The sequence below is a fragment of the Dermacentor variabilis genome, chromosome 11 (genome assembly GCF_050947875.1).
Source record: "Dermacentor variabilis isolate Ectoservices chromosome 11, ASM5094787v1, whole genome shotgun sequence".
Classification (NCBI taxonomy): Eukaryota; Metazoa; Arthropoda; class Arachnida; order Ixodida; family Ixodidae; genus Dermacentor; species Dermacentor variabilis.
Window position 1 is genome coordinate 56173224 of NC_134578.1, and position 22169 is coordinate 56195392.

Consider the following 22169-nt stretch of genomic DNA (forward strand, 5'->3'; position numbering starts at 1 on the left):
GCGCTCTTGGAACGTGACTCTCATGCAGAGGTGCAGAACATACACTAGAAACGAGGAAAAAAAAACACCTGGGAGTTTTTAACAGCTGATATGCCCTGAAACCTCCCATCCTCGAATATTTACTCCAATGTATGGGAGCAATATAGCGCCATTGCCTCGTTTCACTCCGTTGGCTAGATGCGGGAGAATTAAGGCGACATGACGCGATTTTACTCCGCTTCAAAATCATGCACTCCTGTGAAACTCCGACAGGGAGTTTTAAATAACTCCCCTCCGCCGAAACAGGTTGGTCACGTGGCGCTTCCCTGAGGATGTTCGCCGGGTCAGCGACCGCGCGCATTCTGCGGAGTCAGCAGGGCTTATGGCTCACGGTTTACATTTGTGAAGTGTCGTTTCGTGGCACCTTTTCGTCAATTTGTTTCCAGTGTTTCCTTCTAGAAAGTGTTACAGGCGTGTCTGAAGCTCACTGTATCTCAGCTTCAAGTGCGTTAGCTGTGATCACTTTGCTGACAACGATGAATGCAAGAGCAACGTTCTCAAGTGCGTAGAAAGGCTTAGGTATACCTCGAAGCTGCTCACTGACTTGTGATGTCGGCTCAGGTTCTGACTGTGTTTTTGTGCTGCGTGACCGTGGCTTGTGTTCTTCAGTACGTAAAATGCGACTTGTATGTCCTTGTGAGTACATGCTGACAACGGCCGGTGTAATGTTTGAAAGGACCGCGTAGCAATGGCAACAGCAGCCACTGTTCGATCGACGACGTCCGTGCTAGTCGCACATGAATGGCTTGCTCCAAGTTCGTTGAGGTGCTGTGTGGCCAGTGAGAAAGACCGGAGTTCAAGCTACTGTTTTATGTATCTGTGTACGGATGTCCTCGCCCAAGAAAAACGGTAGGACGTAAGTATGCGTACTGTAAATAAAGCTTCTTACTGAGCGATGTGAATCGTATTGTTATCGCGCATTTCGGTTTTGGTCACGTCGTTGCTTCCGATATTGCATTAACATTATGTTATATCCCAGACACTGATTTAGAAGCATGCTTGCCGGCTCCGCGTTTGAGGATTCGCTCGACAGATGAGCGATGTAGCTCCTTTTTACAACTGAGAGAAATTGCTTGGATCTGAGCAGGTAGTGCGGTCTAGAAAATGTATGACTGCGCACTTTACGGTGTTGCGTCGGCTGCTGCGGGTCATGCTCATAATTGATGAATTCTTGCTACGCTACCACTATTTTGCAGAAAGTTGATTTTGCCATGAAGCACACGGACTTACATTTTTCTTGCTTATACTGTAACTAGCGCACTACTTTTTGGCCGCGACCGCCGGCGGTGTGCGAAGTCGCTCCAGCACTCACAGAATGGCATGCTAATTGTGAAACATTACGCCATTAACTTTTTCCTCAATATTTTGAATTAACATTTTTGTGTTGATTAAGGTATTCTGTTAATTTCAGTGAGGCAGATCTCGTATGAGTGAGCATGTGAGTGGTAATTATGAAAACAGCACAGCTGCTCAGTAGGCGGTTTGAGGTGCACAGTATTGGGGCTATATATACCGGCAGCGTTGCTTCGTGTGTCTGTCTTTGAGGGTTCTGCATTGGCGGTTCTCAAATGTTTATGTCATGATTTATGTGCTTTCATTGACTTGCTTCGTTGAATTTGACGCGGTCTTGTGTGTGTATTTCAAAATTTGAACAGTAGCCTCTGCATATAAAAATCTTCACGCAAAGTAACACAGTACCTTTTTCTTTATAACCCCGTTGCACCTCGAAAAAGCTCCGTCCAGTGCAAAGTAAAAAAAAAATAAAGAAAGACAGACAGAAAAACAACTCCCGTGGTTACACGCAAGAATTCCGCTCGCACGCAGTAAAAGATCTATTCCGATCATACGGAGCATAATGAACTCCCAACCAAGGGGTCGCTAGAGGGCAGGCAATATACTGCCACCTGGGAGTTATTTCCGTTTACAGTGTAAGGTCGGCTGGTTGAGCTAACACTCACCTCGTACTCGCTCACCAGTACTTTCACAGGCCGTGTACTCGCTCACGCTCATGTGTATTCACACTCGACGTCACTCGCGTTTCCACTCAGGCCATCTCGTGCTCATCGACACCCACTCACCTTCATGGTGACTTCCATTCCCAATTACCAGCACCTACTCACGCTCACGCCCGTGTGCGCTCTCGCTCATAGTAGTCATTCACAGGCACACTCACAAAAACAATCACGTTTATTCACCCTCGACGCCAGTCACCCTCGTCGAAACCTACGTCTACTCAAAATCACCCTCACTGACTTTAGTTGACCGGCAATTACTGCTGTCTGCACTCATGTCGATTCAAATCCTATGGCACTGACCCTCATTCGTTCTTGCCTCCACTCGCACCCGCGCCATCTCGTACCTGCAAAGTGAGTGTGGAGCGACAATTTGAGTCAGTACACTCTTGAGTGAGCGTGCCGACCTATGACGTAGGATCGTTTAAACCGTTTGCTCCTCGTTTGCCGAAGAAATATTTCCGACAGAGAGATGTAATGAGAGTCACCCCTGTCGCTCATTGTTTTTAGCTTCTCTGCAATTGGTATTTCGTCTTCTGCTGTCTGGGTCATCCCTGTGAAGCAAGTCTGTCAATCTGTGCATCTGTCAATCTGTGCATGACAGGGAGGTTGACATAAACACTCAGGACATATTGGCGGGCTCGTTGGTTGGACATTCTTGATTGAACAGCAGCGCACTTAATAGAACGTAGAGGAAGAGTAAGACCCAGCTCTCGTGTGTGTGTGTGTGTGTGTGTGTGTGTGTGTGTGTGTGTGTGTGTGTGTGTGTGTGTGTGTGTGTGTGTGTGTGTGTGTGTGTGTGTGTGTTAAGTGTACTACCGTTCAAACAAGTCCGTTGAACACCTTTTTCCTCATTATTACTACACATATTTGCTTTTTTTAATAATTCTCTGGTGGTTTAGTCAAGATTGCCATGCTCACTTTTCAACTGTTTCTGTTTTTTTTTTGTGTATGTGTTTTTTATTGGTAATGTAGCATTAGACCAGCGGGAAGGAGAGCACTGCATTTCGTTCCCACTGCGGACCTTGGCCATCCCTCCCATGTGGGTGCGTGTCACATATAAATGGCAGCAAGTTCGCTCTTTCTAGCAGCGTCGCCGTTTCACCCGTATAGAAAGTAAATTTTAAGGCGAAAGCCTTATATGCCCCGTGAAGCAAAAAAATCTGGCGTCCGTCCGACGTTAGCACCCGATGGTACCAAAACCTACGTGACCAACTGATGACGTCACGTTCCTGTTGCTGAACCAGCTGCGGCTTACACTGGGAGATCCCAGGGTAAAGGCTAGCGAATCAGCTAGATTCAAGGGGATTAATGGGGATTAAGGCGGATTAAGATGAATTAAGGTGCATTAAGGTTAGTACAAATAAGAGAAATGTGGATTAACTAGGATGAAGATGCATTAAAGTGGATTACGGATGGTAATAATTAGAGCAAGGTGGATTAAGGTAGAGTTTTAATTTAAGCTGATAACTTACCAAAGCTGTCGTGCTTTCGTATTCAAAACAAGTACGGATACTTAAGTGATAACTTTTTTACAAGTGACAACTTGTGGTGAATTTCTCAATTCCTGAAATTCTTTTTCTCGGAGCCACCTCTCTGAAACACTGTCACAGGAATGATTTCTGAGCAATTGAAGACTTTCTCATTGTTTCAACATGATTTTTCGGCTAAATGTTTATTACTTTATGGTGTTCTTCATTCCTTGGTTTCTTCTTTTGATATTCCTCTTGTTTTCTCTGTCAGCATACTAAACACCTTTTTCTAATTCAATCCGAACCGAAGCCAATGTCTCAGAGCGGGTACATCAGCCATCGCCAGAGGGAAACTATACAACAATTCCCGCAGTTAAGTTTTCCTTGCATCAATAGATGACGCTGTACTAGAAAGTCCGGAGTATTGCTTACGAGTCTGCGTTGCCCAGTTGCCCCTCTCACCTTTTCTTTTTTTACGTTCACAGATTTAGTCTGGCCCAAGGAGGTATTACAAATTTTTTTTGTTTAAACCTTTTTGGTTACGTCACCTTTGTGGAATGTCTGCAATGAGAATGTAGAACATATTGGTAGCCATGTGACCTGTTTTAATATTCAAAAGAAAATATTTTTGAAAAAACCTTTGCGAAAGCTTGGCTTGAATTCGACTCTTCCGGAGGTCATTTATATTGGAGCTACCGAACGGGGTTTTCACTTCAGGATGCCATCTTTAGTATTATCTCTGAGAAACAAATGATTCCGTGTTAAGGTATTCCCTTTCTATTTTATTCTTGTCATTCACATATTTATTAACCATAACATTTACTAACTATAGGCGTCATATCCATATCAGTTAACTCGTAATTTCTCACGTACCAATTACTACTTTCACTTCAACCTATTTGCCTTAAGTTCTTATGTTCTTTTTCATCCACCGCACCGCCCGATTCATGATAGATCCGACAGAGTGCGTTGCGCCCTTTCACTGCGAAACAGCCAACTAAGCAAGTCCGCAAGCAGACACGATCCTCAATTAATTGTTCGTTTTGTATGGAAGATGAGACACTAGATCATTTTTTTTCTTTGCTTGTCATAGATTTTCTCAGTTCCGAAAAAGAACGTTAGAAACATCGTTCCGTCTTCTTAGATTGCACTTAGGTGCTCCAAATTTTACGATTCTTGGAGGCCTCGGCTCTTGGGCACAGTGACGGCAAGGTCTGCGCTGTCGTTCAGGATTTTCTTGGAAATTAAGACTATAAATGCAGACCTTAATGTTTCGTTTTCTTTCCACCAAACTGAATTCGATTACTTGCGTCTTTTTTTCTTCAATTTAATCCTTCATTTTCACAAAATCATTATCTACAATCTATCTCTTGATTCTAATCTACCTATTCTCAAATTTTGTTCGAATTTTTTTACGATCCTTTATTTCTTACTTTTATTTCGAACTACGCGGTTCTCGGCCAATCCTCCAGGGTGGGTACGCGTCACTAACTTGTAGGGCTCTACGTCAACACCTACGGTTCTCTAGCACATTGTTGCGGCTGTCGTCTCAAAGCACAGCTCGTGCGAGGACTGACCACACTGGATCGATTGAAAAGTGCACCCGACACAATACCGAAAGGGTTTGTAGCCCGTCACTGTAGCGGTCGGCCGAAGACGAGGAAGATAACGATGGGAGGCCAGGGAGGCTCCTCGACCATTCCCAACGGTTGCCTGGAGCCCGGCTACTGCGACCTGTTGCTCTGCATGATCCTCTACTTCGCGCTGGTCATGGTGGCCGCCTTTCTGGCCGCGTACTACTCGGTACCGACAAGCACCAGTACTGCCGCGTGGTGAGTGCCACCCAGCCACCACACTTCGTGCTGCGCGCTGGGGCTCCTGACCAGTTTGTACCCACGGTTTGCCACACAAGATACTATGCTCAAATAAGAGCGTGTGGTCCTTCTTCGTGAAGGAGCTGCACCTGTGGAGCGTATCATCCCTATAGTGTTATCGTCCATACTGTTCGTCGTCTGTAATGCACGTCTGTCCGTATTCAGGCTCCTCTAAGCACTTTCTATCTTGTGGCCCGAGTCCCTAGACATAGCCGCAGTCGAATCGAGCATCCGTCGCAGACGCAGGGGCACTTTGGGTACTTCTACTTTGGGATCACTTTGGGTACTTTTACGGGCTCTTCAGCTTGCTGGGACATAAGCCCAAGTTAATGAAGGGATAAGGGCCACCCTATAGCTCGAAATATCCAGAGAAAGACTTCCTGCACCCGGGTTAAACTACGAGGAGGGGAAGCAGACATCACTTTATTTTCTTAAAGACCCCTCTAGGGGGTGTTACGGGAGAGGTGGGTTATAATCCGTGTTACGAACTACAAATAAATAAACCCGCTAGTTGAGACCCAAATAAAACTCGCGATGTAAGCATCCAAAATCCGCTGAAAACCCGCTAAATGCTGACAACAATCACAATCAAGTTCACGATATGTTTTACTGCCTCTACGTTAAACGCAGTTTTACAAAACTATTTGCATGTAAAGTCTGTCTATTTTCTTCCATGATGAAACAAAATATATAAAATATCAATATCGATAAGTGCTTTCTTGTGCGACTGTGAAGTACGGAAACATACTGTGAAAGGAAACTAAAAAGAAGATGCTTTCGTGAACTACAATCACTGGCTAGAAAACAAGCTGGAGAGCCGGGTAGTGATCAACATTACTGAAAAAATATGCCTTCTGTTTCATCTTGGTATGTTCATGCGTGCTTTGTGTGTACTTGTTTGCTGCTGTGGTTGGGTCTATACGGTCAGTGCCATCTCTGACTTCGTAGACCCCCATTGGGCCAGATTTGCGAACCATGTGATCGGGCAGCCTGTACCTAACGACCAGCCTGCACAGTAAAAATGGTACATGTAATCGCAGTGGCCATTGTTTCCAAATTTAGATTAATTTTACATCCAGCTGGCCGAAAACAGATTCTAAACTTCCGCGGTGAACCACGGCAGCACCAGTATTGATAAAACAAAATTAGCCAACTCTGAAGGGGTTTATGTCCGAGATAATCCTGTATCTTTTCATCTCATCCGAATTGTCATCCGCATCTTCCGTCAACCAGTCTCGAAGTGGCGGCTGCTGCAACCATTCCTTCCTGCATTTCTTTTTATGTATTTCACCAGTGCCATTTCACGAGTAAAAACCTTCTAAAGCACGTCCGCGAAAATGTCGAAGAGCGAAACTACTACGAACTTCCGAAAGTGCTGCAGCTATAGATCAGAGATAGCAAGGAGCTATGTAGAAGGAAATGCGAAGCACGCTGTTTGTGGATAATGATACTTCCCTCTTACGTTCAAAGGATACATGGATAAGCTGCATGTTTGCAACATGTGCAGCACGAGTTATTGTAAAAAAAACTTAGACTTTTGTACCAAAAAAAAGTCCGACGTTACAGAAAACCGCCAAGAAAACCCGCCTCCCGCAAGAGAACTAATTTTCCCGCTAGCCAGCGCAGAGAACCGCTAAGTTGGCAACATTGGTTATAATACAGTCACACGATGTCAGTCAGTTTACATTCTTAAAGGACGTTTGTAGACAGGTGATTGGAGCGATTTGGTAGATTTGGTAGGAAAGGCTGCTCAACGTTGATGCGACACGCGGAAGAACAAAACGAGGAAGATAATGCAACAATACGAGCACCGGGGCGGGACAACTGAAATTTGTGGCCGGTACCATGAGACGTGCGTGCCAAAAGTGACATGTAACGTGGGTGGCACAGAGCGCTGTAAGATAACTTGCGACCGTGCAACTCGTGCAACAAAGACAGCCATGATAATGCTACGGCTAAGGGAAAGACTCGATCAACCACGCTGTATATTTTAACGATGATGCGCTAACAGTCACACGGGGCACCAGTCAAAGAGCGTGTGTCCCGGCGGAGAAAAAAAAATTCGGGCTACAAGGATGGATGCGTCCAAATCCTATGGATACCAGCCCACAACCCTGACTCAACGGGAGAGGACAACCCTAACGCGGCGGCACACAACGTAGCTCGAGGACTCGCTTTCCGAGCTGCGACGAATGTAGACCCTTGGACAGGGCCCTCCGAAGTGGGGGAACGGGAAGACAGAAGGACCAGGTTCAAGGACGTCATCAACCATTACAAGATGCAAAGATGCACTTCATTCACAGCTCAGTAGATCGCAAGCTGTCCAGTGGGACAAACGACAAACCAAATACAAGAGCCCGATACTAATGCATGCTATTTATCCAGAAATACACACAACATATAGATTCAAAGTGTGTGGCACCATAACCTCGCTAGAACACATGCTGTGGGGATGCCAAAGACTTATGCACGATAATGAGCGCGAGACCTCCACCGACTCGAACCTGGAAGACCAACTATGGGCAGTTCAGCGGGCCAAAGAAGCCGCCTGGAGACAAGGACTCTTGGCCATAACCTCCACGGGTGCCCATGCCCACTAACTAGCCGGACGCGAATCGTTCTGATTCGAAATAAAGTTTTCTCACTCACAAGGATGGAGCGGCCCGTCGGAGGAAAGGGAAGTGAAAATTAAATGGCCGGCAAGATCACCCACTCTCCCTCTTCTGCTGACTGTTGGTACCCTCTCGCTTCTGATCTGTGAAGTCTCCCCGAGTCCTGTCGGAAGTGCAGTGACGATGCGCTGTGCTGCGAGTTTATATCACCCTGACATAGGGGCGAGCAATTGTTCGAAAGTTCGAATACGAATCGAATAGTAGTTGATATTTGATTCTTATTCGATCCGAGAATTTACTATTCGAATTTGGCGAATGTTCATTTCAGTTCAAGTTTCAGTAATAACTACATTTACTGGGGCTACGACGGACAGAGGCCAATGCCTGATTTACTGCATAGCAGAGCAGCGGTTGTCAGGCAGAGGCAACAGATCCTGAGCCAACACGGGGCCTACTCATCCTGTTGCGACTCGGGGTTCGAAGACGTGGGTCCACTTTTCTCGTGGAGGAGTGAGGTGAACGTGAGGCAGGGTCCGATATTAAGGACGTTGGACAAACACGCATATATTTACATAAGTACAACAAAATGCGATGAAATGCGAAGAAATGCAAAGAAATACAGAAAAGTTGATGAATTGGTAGTCGCTGATCACTCCCGTCGTCCGTAGCTCCTTTTATGCCGTGTGTGATTTTCGTTTAGTCACTCCCTCCAATCCGGTGCCAGGGGTTCGATGACATCACGTCCCACCAATCCGGAGGTAGGCCGCCCTTTTCGCCGACGCTGACGATTCAATAAGGGGATCATACTAAGCGGGTTATACTGAGCGGGCCAGGTCATACTAAGCGGGTTATACTAAGCGCAGCTCTGGCTTGGACACGCCAGTTTGTGCTGCTGACAGGTGACAGCCGTATCATTGCTAATCGCTGAAACCTTTCATGAACATGGCACTCCCGCGCTGGCCCTAACTCATCCGTGTCTAGAAACATCCTGACGAGGCCGTCGGTCCTTTCACCATAATCGTGCGAGCCGTGACCGAGGGGTGTCGCGGGGCGAACGGCCGATCACAGCAATCCGCTCAATAATTTTCAGGCATTCGGAAAAGTTGCCTCGCGTTAAGGAAGCTTCCATAAGAATTTCTCTTCATTTGGAAAACCAATTATTTAACTCGTATCAACGTATATTGTCGGAGTTAGAGGTCGTAGGGAGGAACCTGGGAGGAACTAGTAGTACCGGGTTTCATTTACAGATATTTACATTAGAACAAGAGATACATTCGACAGTCTAGCGTGGCTCCCAAAGGGAGCACGAAAGACGAAGCATACAGCACACAGCTCCAAGCACACCGCTTGTCGAGCACGAGCACACAGCTCACGAGCACACTCACTGAGCACCACCTTAGCAGCCGACAAACAGCTGCTTATAAACACTCCGTCCTCCCTAGATCCTTAGGTGATGGAAAACGGCAGTTCACCGCCAATTCGTAGCCTCCAACGTCATCGTAGTTGACCCGCCTTTTTGGAGAAGGAGGGCTCACACACACACGTACGCGCTGGTTTCACTGCCCTCAGCGAGGTGAGACGGTCTTCGCAGAATTGTGTCTTGCCCAAAGGAGGCGCCTCTTATTACCCGAGCTGACCCCCGCAGCGTCGCCGCCGTGGTTCTACATTGTCTTGCGTCTTGAAAGGCGCGTGGGACGGTGCCGCCAAATACATTCCCTCGGGAACTCCGTCGCTCCCGACAGACCCGGGCGGCGATGGCGATTTCACTAAATATAGTTGGTCCGCCGATCGCGTTTAGTCATAGCGGCGCCGAGGGGGTGTTGACGCGGCACCTCGTGGTCCCTACGAAACGAGCCACCGCATCGGGCGTTGAAGGCTTCCATAGTCTCTTCGGGGAAGCTCGCCATGCTCGCAGCTGCAGCGGGCTGAGAAAACTTTGCATGTCGGCACCTCTGCAGGCCATTCCTAACAATATACATTATTTAAAGCAATTCGCGGTGCTGTAGTATCACAATCCTCTCCTTCAACTAACGCAACACCATATTAGTGCATCTTGGTGGCATGTTGTTTCAATACAGCTACTGTCACGGTGCGTCAGATAAATGAAAGAAGTTGTTTCTCATTTGCAAATTCCTCAGTTGTCCGGACGCGTCCGTTTGCAGACGGCACTGCGAATGGTATGAATGTGAACTCCAGCATCGGAGCCAGCAGTCGAGGAAGTGGAGGACAAAGTAACTCGTGAGCGCGAACGGTGGTTCGAGGCTCGGCTGGGTGCTCTTGGGCACGGCCGGCCAAGAATAGGACTTGCTGGCGTGGACTGATGGACCACGCTGTTCCACGACCAGCAGCGACGCCTGCCTGGCCTGGTGCGTGACCATCTCTATGATGCGAGCTGCAGCTCTGCCGTTCGCCGAGGAGCGTTTCCGCCGGCTCCTCCTCTGCCACCGTCATTGGGTCTCGCATGGGACACGGGGGCGGAACGGTCTCCGACGCGCTGCTGAAGCTCCCGGCGCCATCGTTGGTGAAGGGACCTGCCGGCGCGGTTAGTGCATCAAGGCGATGCAGTACTGCATCAATGCAACAAGTTTCGAAGCACGGAGACCACGCGTGACTCCAAACCCGGCGGTGCGGCCACGTCCAGTAACTCGTAGACCTCGGAGAGCGACGACGACTGGACCGTTGACGGTAAGGGAGGCGCCAAGGCACGCAAAGGCAAGCTGTTGAAGAAAACGGCTCGAAAGAACCTCTCATTTGGTAGCCAAGCCGAGTACAAGAGCGGCGAGTCGCCCTTGTCCCAGTTCGAGGTGGGCAAGCAAAGTCTCGTACTCTGGCGGCGGTTCCTCGGCGCCGGCCGGCCGCAGCGGTGGCGAAGACGACAATGACGGCTATTCCGAAGAAGAAGAGTTCAACGACGGCTACGACGAGAACCTCATGGGCGCTAGATGTCAGTTGCCAACGGCAGTGGAAGCGGCACCGTTCGAGCGGCGATAACATCATCATATGTGATTTTCCGTTCCTGTTAACTGCGTGGAGCGGTGCCTTGTGGTGTCTATGTGGTAGAATGGCAGCGACCGGGTGGCTGCTACTTCCGGCAACCTGCTGCGTGCACTCGTCAGAACGAGGTCGAGGAGGAAGACCGGACCAAGTGTGCCGCCGGGAGAGGTTTAGGGCCTTCTGGTTCCTGCAAGACCTCGACAAGTCGGAGGCTCCACCACCTGGTCTGCCGCATCTTCGCGAAGCGTACGTCCGGGAAGCCAGCCAGGCTTAGGGTCTTCGTGTTCCTGGAAGACCTTGGTGACTCGGATGTTGCCTGCTCCGCCGATCCTCGTTCGCTGCAGCAGTCTGTAAGGTTTGTCCGCCGCCGGGGCTGTGATGCCGTCGGGACGAGGTTGTGCCAGAGTAGCGCGCGTCGACCGCGACGAGGTTGTGCCAGAGTAGCGCGCGTCGTGTACTCACAGATGATGCCATCGATAACGGATGCGCCGAGCGCGTCCACTGATACCATATACGGAACCAAAGCGCTGCGTGAGCGGAGGTCTGTCTGCGACGGCTGCTGTGAATCGCGCCCACGCGTCACGCACGCTCTGCCTCTAGCGATCTCCCGATTATTGGCCTCGAGCTCCACCACTGGAAAAGCTGGCGCCACCGTCGGCGTGACGCGCTATTAGAGATCACGTGGTCATATCGGCCGCGTCGGCTGCTTCGAGAGCGCCGAAGCGAGCTGAAAACGACAGTTTAAATTCCCTCGTACGCTGCGGTCCTCATTTAGTGGCGAGATTTTCCCGCTTCGAGTGTCTCCTTTATAACGCTTGAAAGCACTAGAATAGGTAGTGGCTGCCTTTGAAGGCGCGCAACATGGTAGGCTACTGCTCGGTGCCGCAGTGCCGGACGTACGCAACGGAGCCCGGTGTCAGCCTTATTCACACGTAGCCGCAGGACAAGAAGCTGCCTGAAGCTTGGCTCGCGAAACATAAAACCGGCAAACAGTCATCGGCTACAACCCGGGTATGCAGCAAGCACATACGCGAGGAAGATTTCTGCTACGGCGCCGGGTCTGCGATGTTCGGAAAACGCGCACTGAGACGCTCGCCCGAGTCCGCTGCCCGACTAATGTCATGACGGTTTGGTCTATGAACTTGTCGATGCTATAGATACTGGCAAGTTCACTGGAATGGAAAGGGAGCGGTAAGACGCACAATAAAAAAGGCATGGCATATGGTTAGGTTTGTACGTGTTATGAATTAATCCACTGGTTACAAAAAAGAAGCAGCCAGAATCGCACGCTGAGAACACCGGTAAACATACAGTGCGACGCAACTCAAGAAATAATATGGAAACGTCCAAGAATTTAGAAGAAAAAAAAAAGATTGAATCGTCGCGACGGCACATCATCGTAGGCGTCGAAGTCTCTACAATGAAATTATTTTGAACAGCTCTGATAGCGCCCACGCAACAATGGTTGCTTGTATACTGTCAAATTCTCATATTCTCCGGCCTAAAGCTCATGGCACGGTGCGAAAACGTGCACGTGGCGAAAGTGAAACTGCGCGGACAAGCATGCAGACGTGCAGTGGGTCGCTGCGAATCTGTGCGATCACTGCATTGAGGCTTCATTTTATTGCGCTCCATTTAGTTATACAAACACTATAAGAACATATTTCACATAGTTTGCTCTCAGCGTTTACCTACCTTTCACGCAAAAAGCCGGTTCGGGAGACTCCATCGCGGCGACCGCGCGCAGTGGCGTTCACTGTACGTATTCGGTAAAGAGATAGCGTCTGTAAACGATTCTGTGCTTTCAGTTTGCCCAAGATTATTATTTAGACAGTAAAAACTTCTCTCGTTTCGAAAGTACTTACAGAAATGTCAGGGAGAGCTCGCGCGTGGTGTTTTCAATGAGCGCTGACAGCAAAACCTATGAGGAGCGCGCCGCGTGATCCCTCATACTACGCCAGCGAGGCGATTCCGATAGATGGCGACTCCGTAACTCCTCGCCGCCAATAGCGAGGCAGTGGCGCCGCACTTCACTCCGTTTGCAACGTGCCGCACGAGACAGATTGTCCGCGCCAGATATTGCGAAATGAAAACCCTTAAAGAGTTGCGCTAAGATTTCACATTAAGGGGTATCGTAATCGTCGGTGAATTTTTTTTAAACTTGTGTATATAGACGTCGTGGCAAAGCGTTATCTCGCAAGCTCTGTCTACAAATATGTTGATGAATACGCTTACGAATGTTTACCCACATTTTGCACGTTATCCTTCGTCACTTCTTTTTCTATATCCAAAGGTTGTAACCTTATGAAGCCATTTCTTTAGTGATCACCTCAATCTCTTGAATGTATTAGTCTCCTTTGAATACAGTGCTGTCCATGCCACGTAACGGCTGCCTGGCCCCTCTTAAGCTGTTTTATTACAGCTTTTATCCATATAGGCAGCCATCCAAACAACTTCTGGTAAATAAATAGGATTTGAATTTCAACCACCGGTAACTCCCGATGGTCCGTAGCCTAGCCATGCTGTTCTTTTAGGGTTTTTTTTTTTTGCGCAGCACGAAAGATGAGCGTTGTAACCTTGTTTGGAATAGTTTAAGCAAGGCTTAGCGAGAAGGCCTAGAGTGTGTCAAATACAGATGTTAGGCTTAGTGGAAGTTGTCTCTCTTGCCTTGACCGCCATGGATACTATATAACCACTTCATAGAGGAGTGATTATTAAACACTGAACTGCCCGTGACCTCTTGTTGCATAGCGTCGCTATATATAAAGTGCCCATATGCACCAACGTCATCCGCGGTGCGTAAGCAACTGCGCACGGCGCGGGCCACTTGCCTCGCGGTGTGCCAGATAGGAGGGATCGTATACGACTCGTCGAAATCACCCAGTACCCAACTGTGTTGCAGATCAACGGCACGGCGAGCAATGCCGGCGGTCGCAGCGGCGCGGCGGCCGCTCTCTTCGGCCTCCTCTACGCGACCGTGTTCGTACTGGGCATGTCGGGTAACGGACTGGTGTGCGTCGCGGTACTGCGCCGCCAAACCATGCGCACCGTCACCAACCTGCTGGTGGCCAACCTGGCGCTCTCGGACATCTTGCTGTGCGCGCTAGCGGTGCCCTTCACGCCGCTCTACCTGTTCCTGGGCCGGTGGCCGTTCGGCGCCGCCCTCTGCCACCTGGTGCCGTTCGCGCAGGGAGTCAGCGTGTACGTCTCTTCGCTGACGCTGACGGCGATCGCGGTGCACCGGTTCCGCGCCGTCGTGCACCCGCTGCGACCGCGGCTGCTGCGGCCGGGATCGTGCGGCATCCTGTGCGTCGCCCTGTGGGTGGCCAGCGCGCTGCTGACGTCGCCTTACGCCGCGTTCGTCCGCCTGGTGCGCCACGAGCGCGCCGCCTACTGCGAGGAGGTGTGGCCCTCGGTGCGCGGGCGCCAGCTGTTCGGCTCGCTGACCACCGCCGCCCAGTTCCTGCTGCCGCTGGCCGTGGTGGGAGGCTGCTACGTGCGGATCGGACAGCGCCTGCGCGGTCGCCGCCGCCGCAGTGCACACCGCACGCAGCTGATGTTGCTCGCCATGGTGCTGGCGTTCGCGCTCGCCTGGCTGCCGCTCAACGCGTGCAACCTGCTGGCCGACTTCCACACGGCCTCGCTGGGCTGGCCCATGGGCGACGTGCTGTTCCTCGCGGCGCACGCGGCCGCCATGAGCTCGACGTGCTACGACCCGCTGCTGTACGCCTGGTTCAACGACAACTTCCGGCGCCAGTTCGTGAGCATGCTCCACCCCGACCAGCAGCAGAACACCATGCTCGAGACGCTGCGCAGCGACGACCCACGGTGAGTGCGCCCCGCGCGGATTCACGGATGGGAAGGTCAGAGGTCATCATCAGAGGTCATCATCATCATCATCATCGGCGCGGCTCCAGTTACGAAGCTAGCTTTTCTGTATTGGCGGCGAGGAGTTATACCTGTGTCGCACGGAGTTATACCTGTGTCACACATTTGGAAGGCCTTCCAGTCGACTGCCTTCGGAATGCCACAACTCTATCGACTCAAAGGAGTTGTCGCGCTGCTACACGGCACTTTTTAAAGGCCGCTGAGTGGTTCAGGTGTTTCTCGCAAAATTGTGTGGCGCTGCGGATTTTTATTTTCGTCTTCATGTCACGAAAGATTAAACAACATTAAAACTACTTAAAAGCACTATAATTTCTTTTATGTTTGTTTATACATTAAAAAAAATTGTTCATACATTGCCATACATATATGTTTAGTTTTTAAGTTCTTGAGTAGCGAAACTGCGGCAACGTTTGCGTCGCTGCACTTCGCTGTTGTCGAGAGTACGTGCAGTTCGCACATCATCATCATCATCATCAGCCTAGTTACGCCCACTGCAGGGCAAAGGCCTCTCCCATACTTCTCCAACTACCCCGGTCATGTACTAATTGTGGCCATGTTGTCCCTACAAACGTCTTAATTTCATCCGCCCACCTAACTTTCTGCCGCCCCCTGCTACGCTTCCCTTCCCTTGGAATCCAGTCTGTAACCCATAATCAAGTGGCAAAAATACTTCATTGAACAGTTATTAACACTCGTATTTTAGAGCATTTTGGTTTGATTTGTTCTTTCTAGCCGTGAATACGAGCACACTGAACGAGAGGGCATGTTCGCGCTATTTCCGTTTCCGTTGCTCAAAGGCCATCGAGATTTCGATAGAGTTGTAAGGTGCTCCGTTGACTCGATAGACTATTGACTCCGCGGCCTTCGGAACCGCCCGTGTAGCAGCTCCAACTTGACCTTTCAGTCAACTGACTATCGGTTGGAAGGCCTTCCAAACGCCCGTGTGACACGGGTATTACGGAGTCGCCATCTATCGGAAGCGCCTCGCTGGCGTATGAGGGATCACGCGGCGCGCTCCTCATAGGTTTTGCTGTCAGCGCTCACTGAAAACACCACGCGCGAGCTCTCCCGGACATTTCTGTAAGTACTTTCGAAACGAGAGGAGTTTTTTGCTGTCTAAATAATAATCTTGGGCAAACTGAAAGCACACAATCGTTTACAGACGCGATCTCTTTACCGAATACGTACAGTGAACGCCACTGCTCGCGGTCGCCGCGATGGAGTCTCCCGAACCGGCTTCTTGCGTGAAAGGTAGGTAAACGCAGAGAGCAAACTATGTGAAGTATGTTCTTATAGTGTTTGTATAACTAAATGGAGCGTAATAGAACGAAGCCTCAATGCAGCATTCGCTCAGATTCGCAGTGACCGACTGCGCGTCTGCATGCTTCTCCGCGCACTGTTTCGCTTTCTCCGCGCGCGCGTTTTCGCATCGTGCCATGAGCTTTAGGTCGCAGAATATGAGCATTTGACAGTATGCAAGCAACCATTGTTGCGTGGGCGCTATCAGAGCTGTTAAAAAATAATTTCATTGTAGAGACTTCGACGCCTACGGGGACTGTGATGTGCCGTCGCGACGATTCAATCTTTTTTTTCTTCTAAATTCTTTGACCTTTCAATATTATTTCTCGAGTTGCGTCGCACTGTATGTTTATCGGTGTTCTCAGCCTGCAATTTTCCGCTGCTCCTTTTTTGTAATCCAGTGCATTAATTCATAACACAAACATGACCATATGCCATGATTTTTTTAAATGTGCTTCTTACCGCTCCCTTTCCTCTCCACTGAACTTGCCAGTATCTATAGCATCGACAAGTTCATAGACCAAACCGTCATGACATTAGTCGGGCAGCGGACTCGGGCGAGCGTCTCAGTGCGCGTTTTCAGAACATCGCAGACCGGGCGCCGTAGCAGAAACGTTCCTCGCGTCTGTGCTTGCTGCATACCCGAGTTGCAGCCGATGTCTGTTTGGCGGTTTTATGTTTCGCGAGCCAAGCTTCACGCAGCTTCTTGTCCTGCGGCTACGTGTGAATAAGGCTGACACCGGCCTCCGTTACGTGCGTCCGGCCCTGCGGCACCGAGCAGCAGCCTACCATATATGTTGCGCGCCTTCAAAGGCAGCCACTACCTATTGTAGTGCTTTCAAGCGTTGTAGAGGAGACACTCGAAGCGGGAAAATTTCGCCACTAAATGAGGACCGCAGCGTACGAGGGAATTTAAACTCGTATTCAGCTCGCTTCGGCGCTCCCGAAGCAGCCGACGCGGCCGTTCCACGTGATCCCTCCGAGCACGTCACGCCGACGGTGGCGCCAGCTTTTCCAGTGGTGGAGCTCGAGGCCAATAGCTTACGATTGTGGGAGGTGTTGCCAGCTTACGAGGAAGCTTTGGCTCGGGTGCTCCTATCTAAATACATGTAAAAGGAGAACTTATTTTTCTCGCCAACCACTGCACCAAATTTTACCACGTTCGTTGAACTTAAAATACAGATTTACAATCTAGTGACTGTTGGTTTCGAATTTTTTATTTAGGTCGTCAATCTTTTATTAAAGGTTGGCGAAAGTTGGAAATTTTCAGAGAAACACACTCTCAAGTTTACAACTCCGTAGCTCAGCAAGGAAAAATATCACAATTCTGTGAATTGCATTAGTAGTACATCTAAAGCGGACAAAATTTACATGTTACGCATGAATCTACAAAAAGTTAAGTAATATGAAAATACAGTTTTTGCAGAACCCTTCTACACAACGTCACAAATTCACGTAAGATATAAATTGACATATAGAATTTGTCCGTTTTGAATGATCTAATGGATGCCGCTTACAGCATCGCGATATATTTCTTGATCCAGAGCTATTAATTTATAAACTTCGTACGTCTATATTTATCGAACTTGCGAGTTCTTTAAAGGTTCTTTAACAAAATTCAGGACCTAAATCAAAATTCCCACTTGAACAGTCGCTAGAATTCAACTTTCTCGCTCGAATGCAACAAATTTCGTTAAAATTGGTCCAAGGGTTACCTGAGAAAAGCGTTTTCGCGTTTTACATGTATTTGAATAGGCCGCATCGGAGTTGGGCCCGAGCTAAAGCTTCCTCTTAAGTATGATTGGGGACACAAGGGGCAGACACAGACGACATCACAAACGGTGGTAACCGACTCAGACGATGCTGGGCTGGTTGGTCGTCACCAGCTTCGTCGTCGTAAGCCTATTTTATGTCCACTGCAGGGATATAACGACTCTCCCATCAATTTCCAGTTAACATTTAGCTTGTGTCAGCTGACTTCCATCCTATGCCTACAAATTTTCTCATTTCATTACACTACCTAATTATCTGCCGTCCTTGACTCCGTTTACCTTCCCTTTGCACCTATTCGGTCACTCTATTAAGCCATCAGTTACCCGCCTTCCGCATTACACGACCTGCTCAACTCATTTATTCCTTGTAATCTTAACTACAATATGGATTACTCCCGTTGTCTAATCTACAACGCTTTCTTCCCTCTTAACGTTAGGGCCATCATTAATTTTTGCCGTAGGCGTGATGCTTTGTATAAAGTCCAACTGAGATAACATCGCGGCACGGCGTGTAATTTGGTGACGTGACAGTGGAGCACTTTCTGTGCCACTTCTACACTCAATGCTGTGCTCCTTGAGCTACTTGAGCCGCTTCGACGGCAGACCGCTCTCGGAGGGAAAACATCCTGCATACTTGGCCGAAGCACTATTGTATGCACAAGGCCACGCAAGACCAACTGCAGTTCCTGGAAGTGACCGTAACGTGTGTACGAACGCTTGTGGATGCTGGAGGTCCTTCCTCTGGGAGTGTGTTCACACTCGCCACCTCTTTATTATTTTTCTTATATTACTTTTCTTTATCTATCTTTACGGCTAGTGATGCGTTAGCGTTATGAGTGTCAAAGCGGAAAAACCGCATATATATATATATATATATATATATATGTAAGATGGGTGTGTACATACAGGCTTTCCTAAGCTACCATCTCTCGTACTCTACCACTTGAAGTGAGACACTTATATGTGTGTGTGTGTGTGTGTGTGTGTGTGTGTGTGTGTGTGTGTGTGTGTGTGTGTGTGTGTGTGTGTGTGTGAGCGCACACGTTCACGCTCCCATCTCTCTTTCCCCCCTCTCTCTCTTTCTATATATATATATATATATATCGTGTGTGTGTGTGTGTGTGTGTGTGTGTGTGTGTGTGTGTGTGTGTGTGTGTGTGTGTGTGTATGCGTGTGTGTGTGTGTGTGTAAGTGCGACGAAATGTGCGTACCGAATTTCTCTCTCATTACCGCTTAATTGTCATTACATTTTTTTCCCCTTCCCATGTGCCGGATAGCCAACCAGGCTCGTCCATGGTTAACCTCCCTGCCTTTCCGTCTTCCATTCTCTGTTCTTTTCTCTATGATGTTGCGCTTTCTTCTCTCGGTTGCTTGCCTCATCTCTCCTAAGGCGAAGTAAGAATTGAAAGAAACCTAGCTGGGCTGGTCGCGGGCAGCTGTTTGCGGATTCGTAATACGTCGATTTAAAATCCACATTTCCTATCTAACCCTAAATGATAGCGATATTAGGCGAGCTGAGTTACTGTAGCTCGTGGGTTTCGACTGACGATGCTCTTCACACAGCACTTTTGTCTTTTTGCGTGGTTGTGAACCGGAGTAAAAGGCAGGAGGGTAACACGCCTTCCTGAAGTATGAAATATTCGTAATAAGCCTTTGTTCGGTAGTTGGACATATGTCAAGGGCCCACCATACGAACCACCGTCATGTCGGTAAAAGCTTGCATTGGGGGAACTCAGCTAAAGAAATCCCACCCACAAAAGAAAAAAATTATACTGTTGATTTATACATTAGCCTGTAATCCAGGAACCAGTTCTGTCACGGCCACTGTGTCGGAGCTCATGTCACGTGACTGTACGTATGTCAGCGTTAATTATCAAAAATTGAGGAATTTTTTTGATCCGGTCTTAACATTAGATATCCAAAACATATGCCACAAAGCACTCATCCTAAAGCTTCAGTGAGTTTCGTTCTAACGCACACGTCTGCGCTGCTCCATCTGTTGCAAAGTAATAAAAAATTATCCAGTGCTTTTCCGCCAGGCAGCTGTTTTCATTCTTAATGATGCCAGGAAACCAAGCCTGATGCCACCAACGCTCAGAAATCTAATCGGGAGCGCACACAATGTTCTCGCACACCTTGTGCGATGTGCCGTAGTGCTCAGGTTCTTCCTATCATGTAGAAGAGTCCACTGTACAGACAGAAGTGCACGGTTGGGCACATGTACTTGAAGTTCATGAACTTGAATTGCGCCAAGTCCAACAGGATTATTCCGGCAGTATTCTATAACGGCACAAGATACAGACCAATGTAAATCTTAGTGACGCCATTTTATTTGTCGAGCGTTCAGATTGATAACCTCTAAGACTAAGTTGAGCAGTTTTGTGGGTAATAAACGAAGCAAGGCTAATTAACTTTGCAATAATTTATCCTAGGTGGCTAAAGCAAATGAGTAGTTTGAAGCTCGACCTCGTGATTGTCTAGCCAAGCGAAGAAATATTTATTAAATGTGCTTCTGTAAGAGCTATTGAACAAATATTTTGCAATTAAACGGTCCCTTGCAGCGTAACTGACGCAGAAAAAGAGCGTGTGTTAGGGCGACCTTACCGCACCTAGCCATTTGTGATATTGTCATCGATGGGGTTGCTCCCTAAGCATGTCGTTTGCGCCCAGTCCACTCGCAATTTCTTGTTCACGTTGTTCCTTTTTTTATTTCTTTTTTTCTCTGTCGAAGGCAAGCAGTTTTCGAAAGCTCGCTTGGCCGCTAAAACGATGCACGACGCAATGACGGTGCAGATTTAGCGCGTCATTGCCCTCAAGACATCGCGCTGCCACTGAGACAAGGGAGGTAAAGGTGATAACTAGGCGAGCTGTGTCGATGTTGATGGAGCCATCGTGCAGAAATCAGGGCAATCTTGGTGAATCATTTTGCATTCCACAAGGATGTGCTGAGTGGTCTCGGGATTTTGGCTGAAACGTATATACACACGCTTTATCTTGTTGCGAATATTTTCTCCGGTATGATTTTGCTCTCAGGCAACCTCAACTGCTGGCTGTTTGCCGACTGCTTTTCCACTCCAACAGTCGACACAGCCGAGCAAAAGTCTTGTTTTGACCAGGTCAGCGTAGTCCCTTTTAGAGAAGTGGTCCGGCCAGAGGCGATAGCCGTTGTAGTACGTACATACACCTGCTCCCATTTTAGCCCCGCCAGGACACCCCATTTAGCGTAATCTCGCCATATCTCGCACGTGATAAATGGGCAAAATACCGCGTAGTCATGATTAAAGAACACCTAAAAGCGAAACTAAAATGGTGAGTACGATACGAAGCGAAGACATTATTTATGGGGTTTTCCGTGCTAAAACTACGATCTGATTATGACGCACGCCGTAGTGGGGGACTCCGGAAATTTGAACCAGCTGGGGTTGTTTAACGTGCAGCTAAATCCCAGTACATGGATGTTTTCGCATTTTACCCCCATCGAAATGCGGCCGCCGAGGCCGGGATTCGATCCCGCGGTTTCGTGCTTAGCAGCCCAACACCATTAACCACGGCGGATAAGAAGCGAAGAAAAAATATTCTCTCCTTCTGAGCACAGGTTAAAAAGTGAAGCGCACCCCGGTTGTCGCGCATGTAACTCGTACGTCGTGTAATTCAAAACGCAAACGGTGACTGGTACATATTTTTTTTAGTTTGTGCAGTGTTCATGAACATTTAAAGGTGATAATGTCACGACAAAAAGCTGGTCACTGGAATGCTCTCCAGCGTTGCCAGTTTGTGCAGCAAGCATTCGAATACCTTCGGAAAACGTAAATTGCAAGTTTTCCACTCGTGGAAAAAATTAAGAGCAACCTCCAACACAAATCGACGCGAAATTTCCGTCTGCGCGTCAGCTAGAATCAATCGGCTCATGAGCAACTGTCAACGAGTAGCCTTCAGTTTCTGAGAACATCGCAGAAAAATGAGCCGCTCCTAAGCAAAAAGGTATTCACTAGAGAGCAACCCCGGAAGAACTTTCGTTTCGTCCTGTAGCGGTTTTGATAAGGATTGCTCTTGTTTCTTCCTAACGACTGCAGAAAAAGTGTGCTTACCTCTCGTACTCTGGGGGAAGGGAAAAATTTCGCCCTTGTTGCTCCCCGAGTTGCCACACCACACAGCTGTGCAGCACACCTCGGTCCTTTCCTAGGTTTTTTTTCTCGACATTGTCGGA

At 48.5% G+C, this 22169-nt stretch overlaps 1 protein-coding gene across 2 annotated transcripts in view; it reads left to right on the plus strand.

The window, feature by feature from the left end:
• The window catches only part of LOC142564564 (neuropeptide Y receptor type 2-like), a 42054-nt gene that overhangs the window by 14669 nt on the left and 5216 nt on the right, over positions 1–22169 (plus strand). Inside the window, exons 1-2 of one of the 2 annotated variants that reach the window (XM_075675612.1) lie at positions 10853–11249; positions 13906–14831. In XM_075675612.1, coding sequence (XP_075531727.1) covers positions 13996–14831 — 836 coding nt within the window. In that variant the 5' untranslated portion in view covers positions 10853–11249; positions 13906–13995. Of the gene's footprint in view, positions 1–10852; positions 11250–13905; positions 14832–22169 lie in introns of those variants that run through there. The other variant, XM_075675611.1, reaches the window with a different exon arrangement.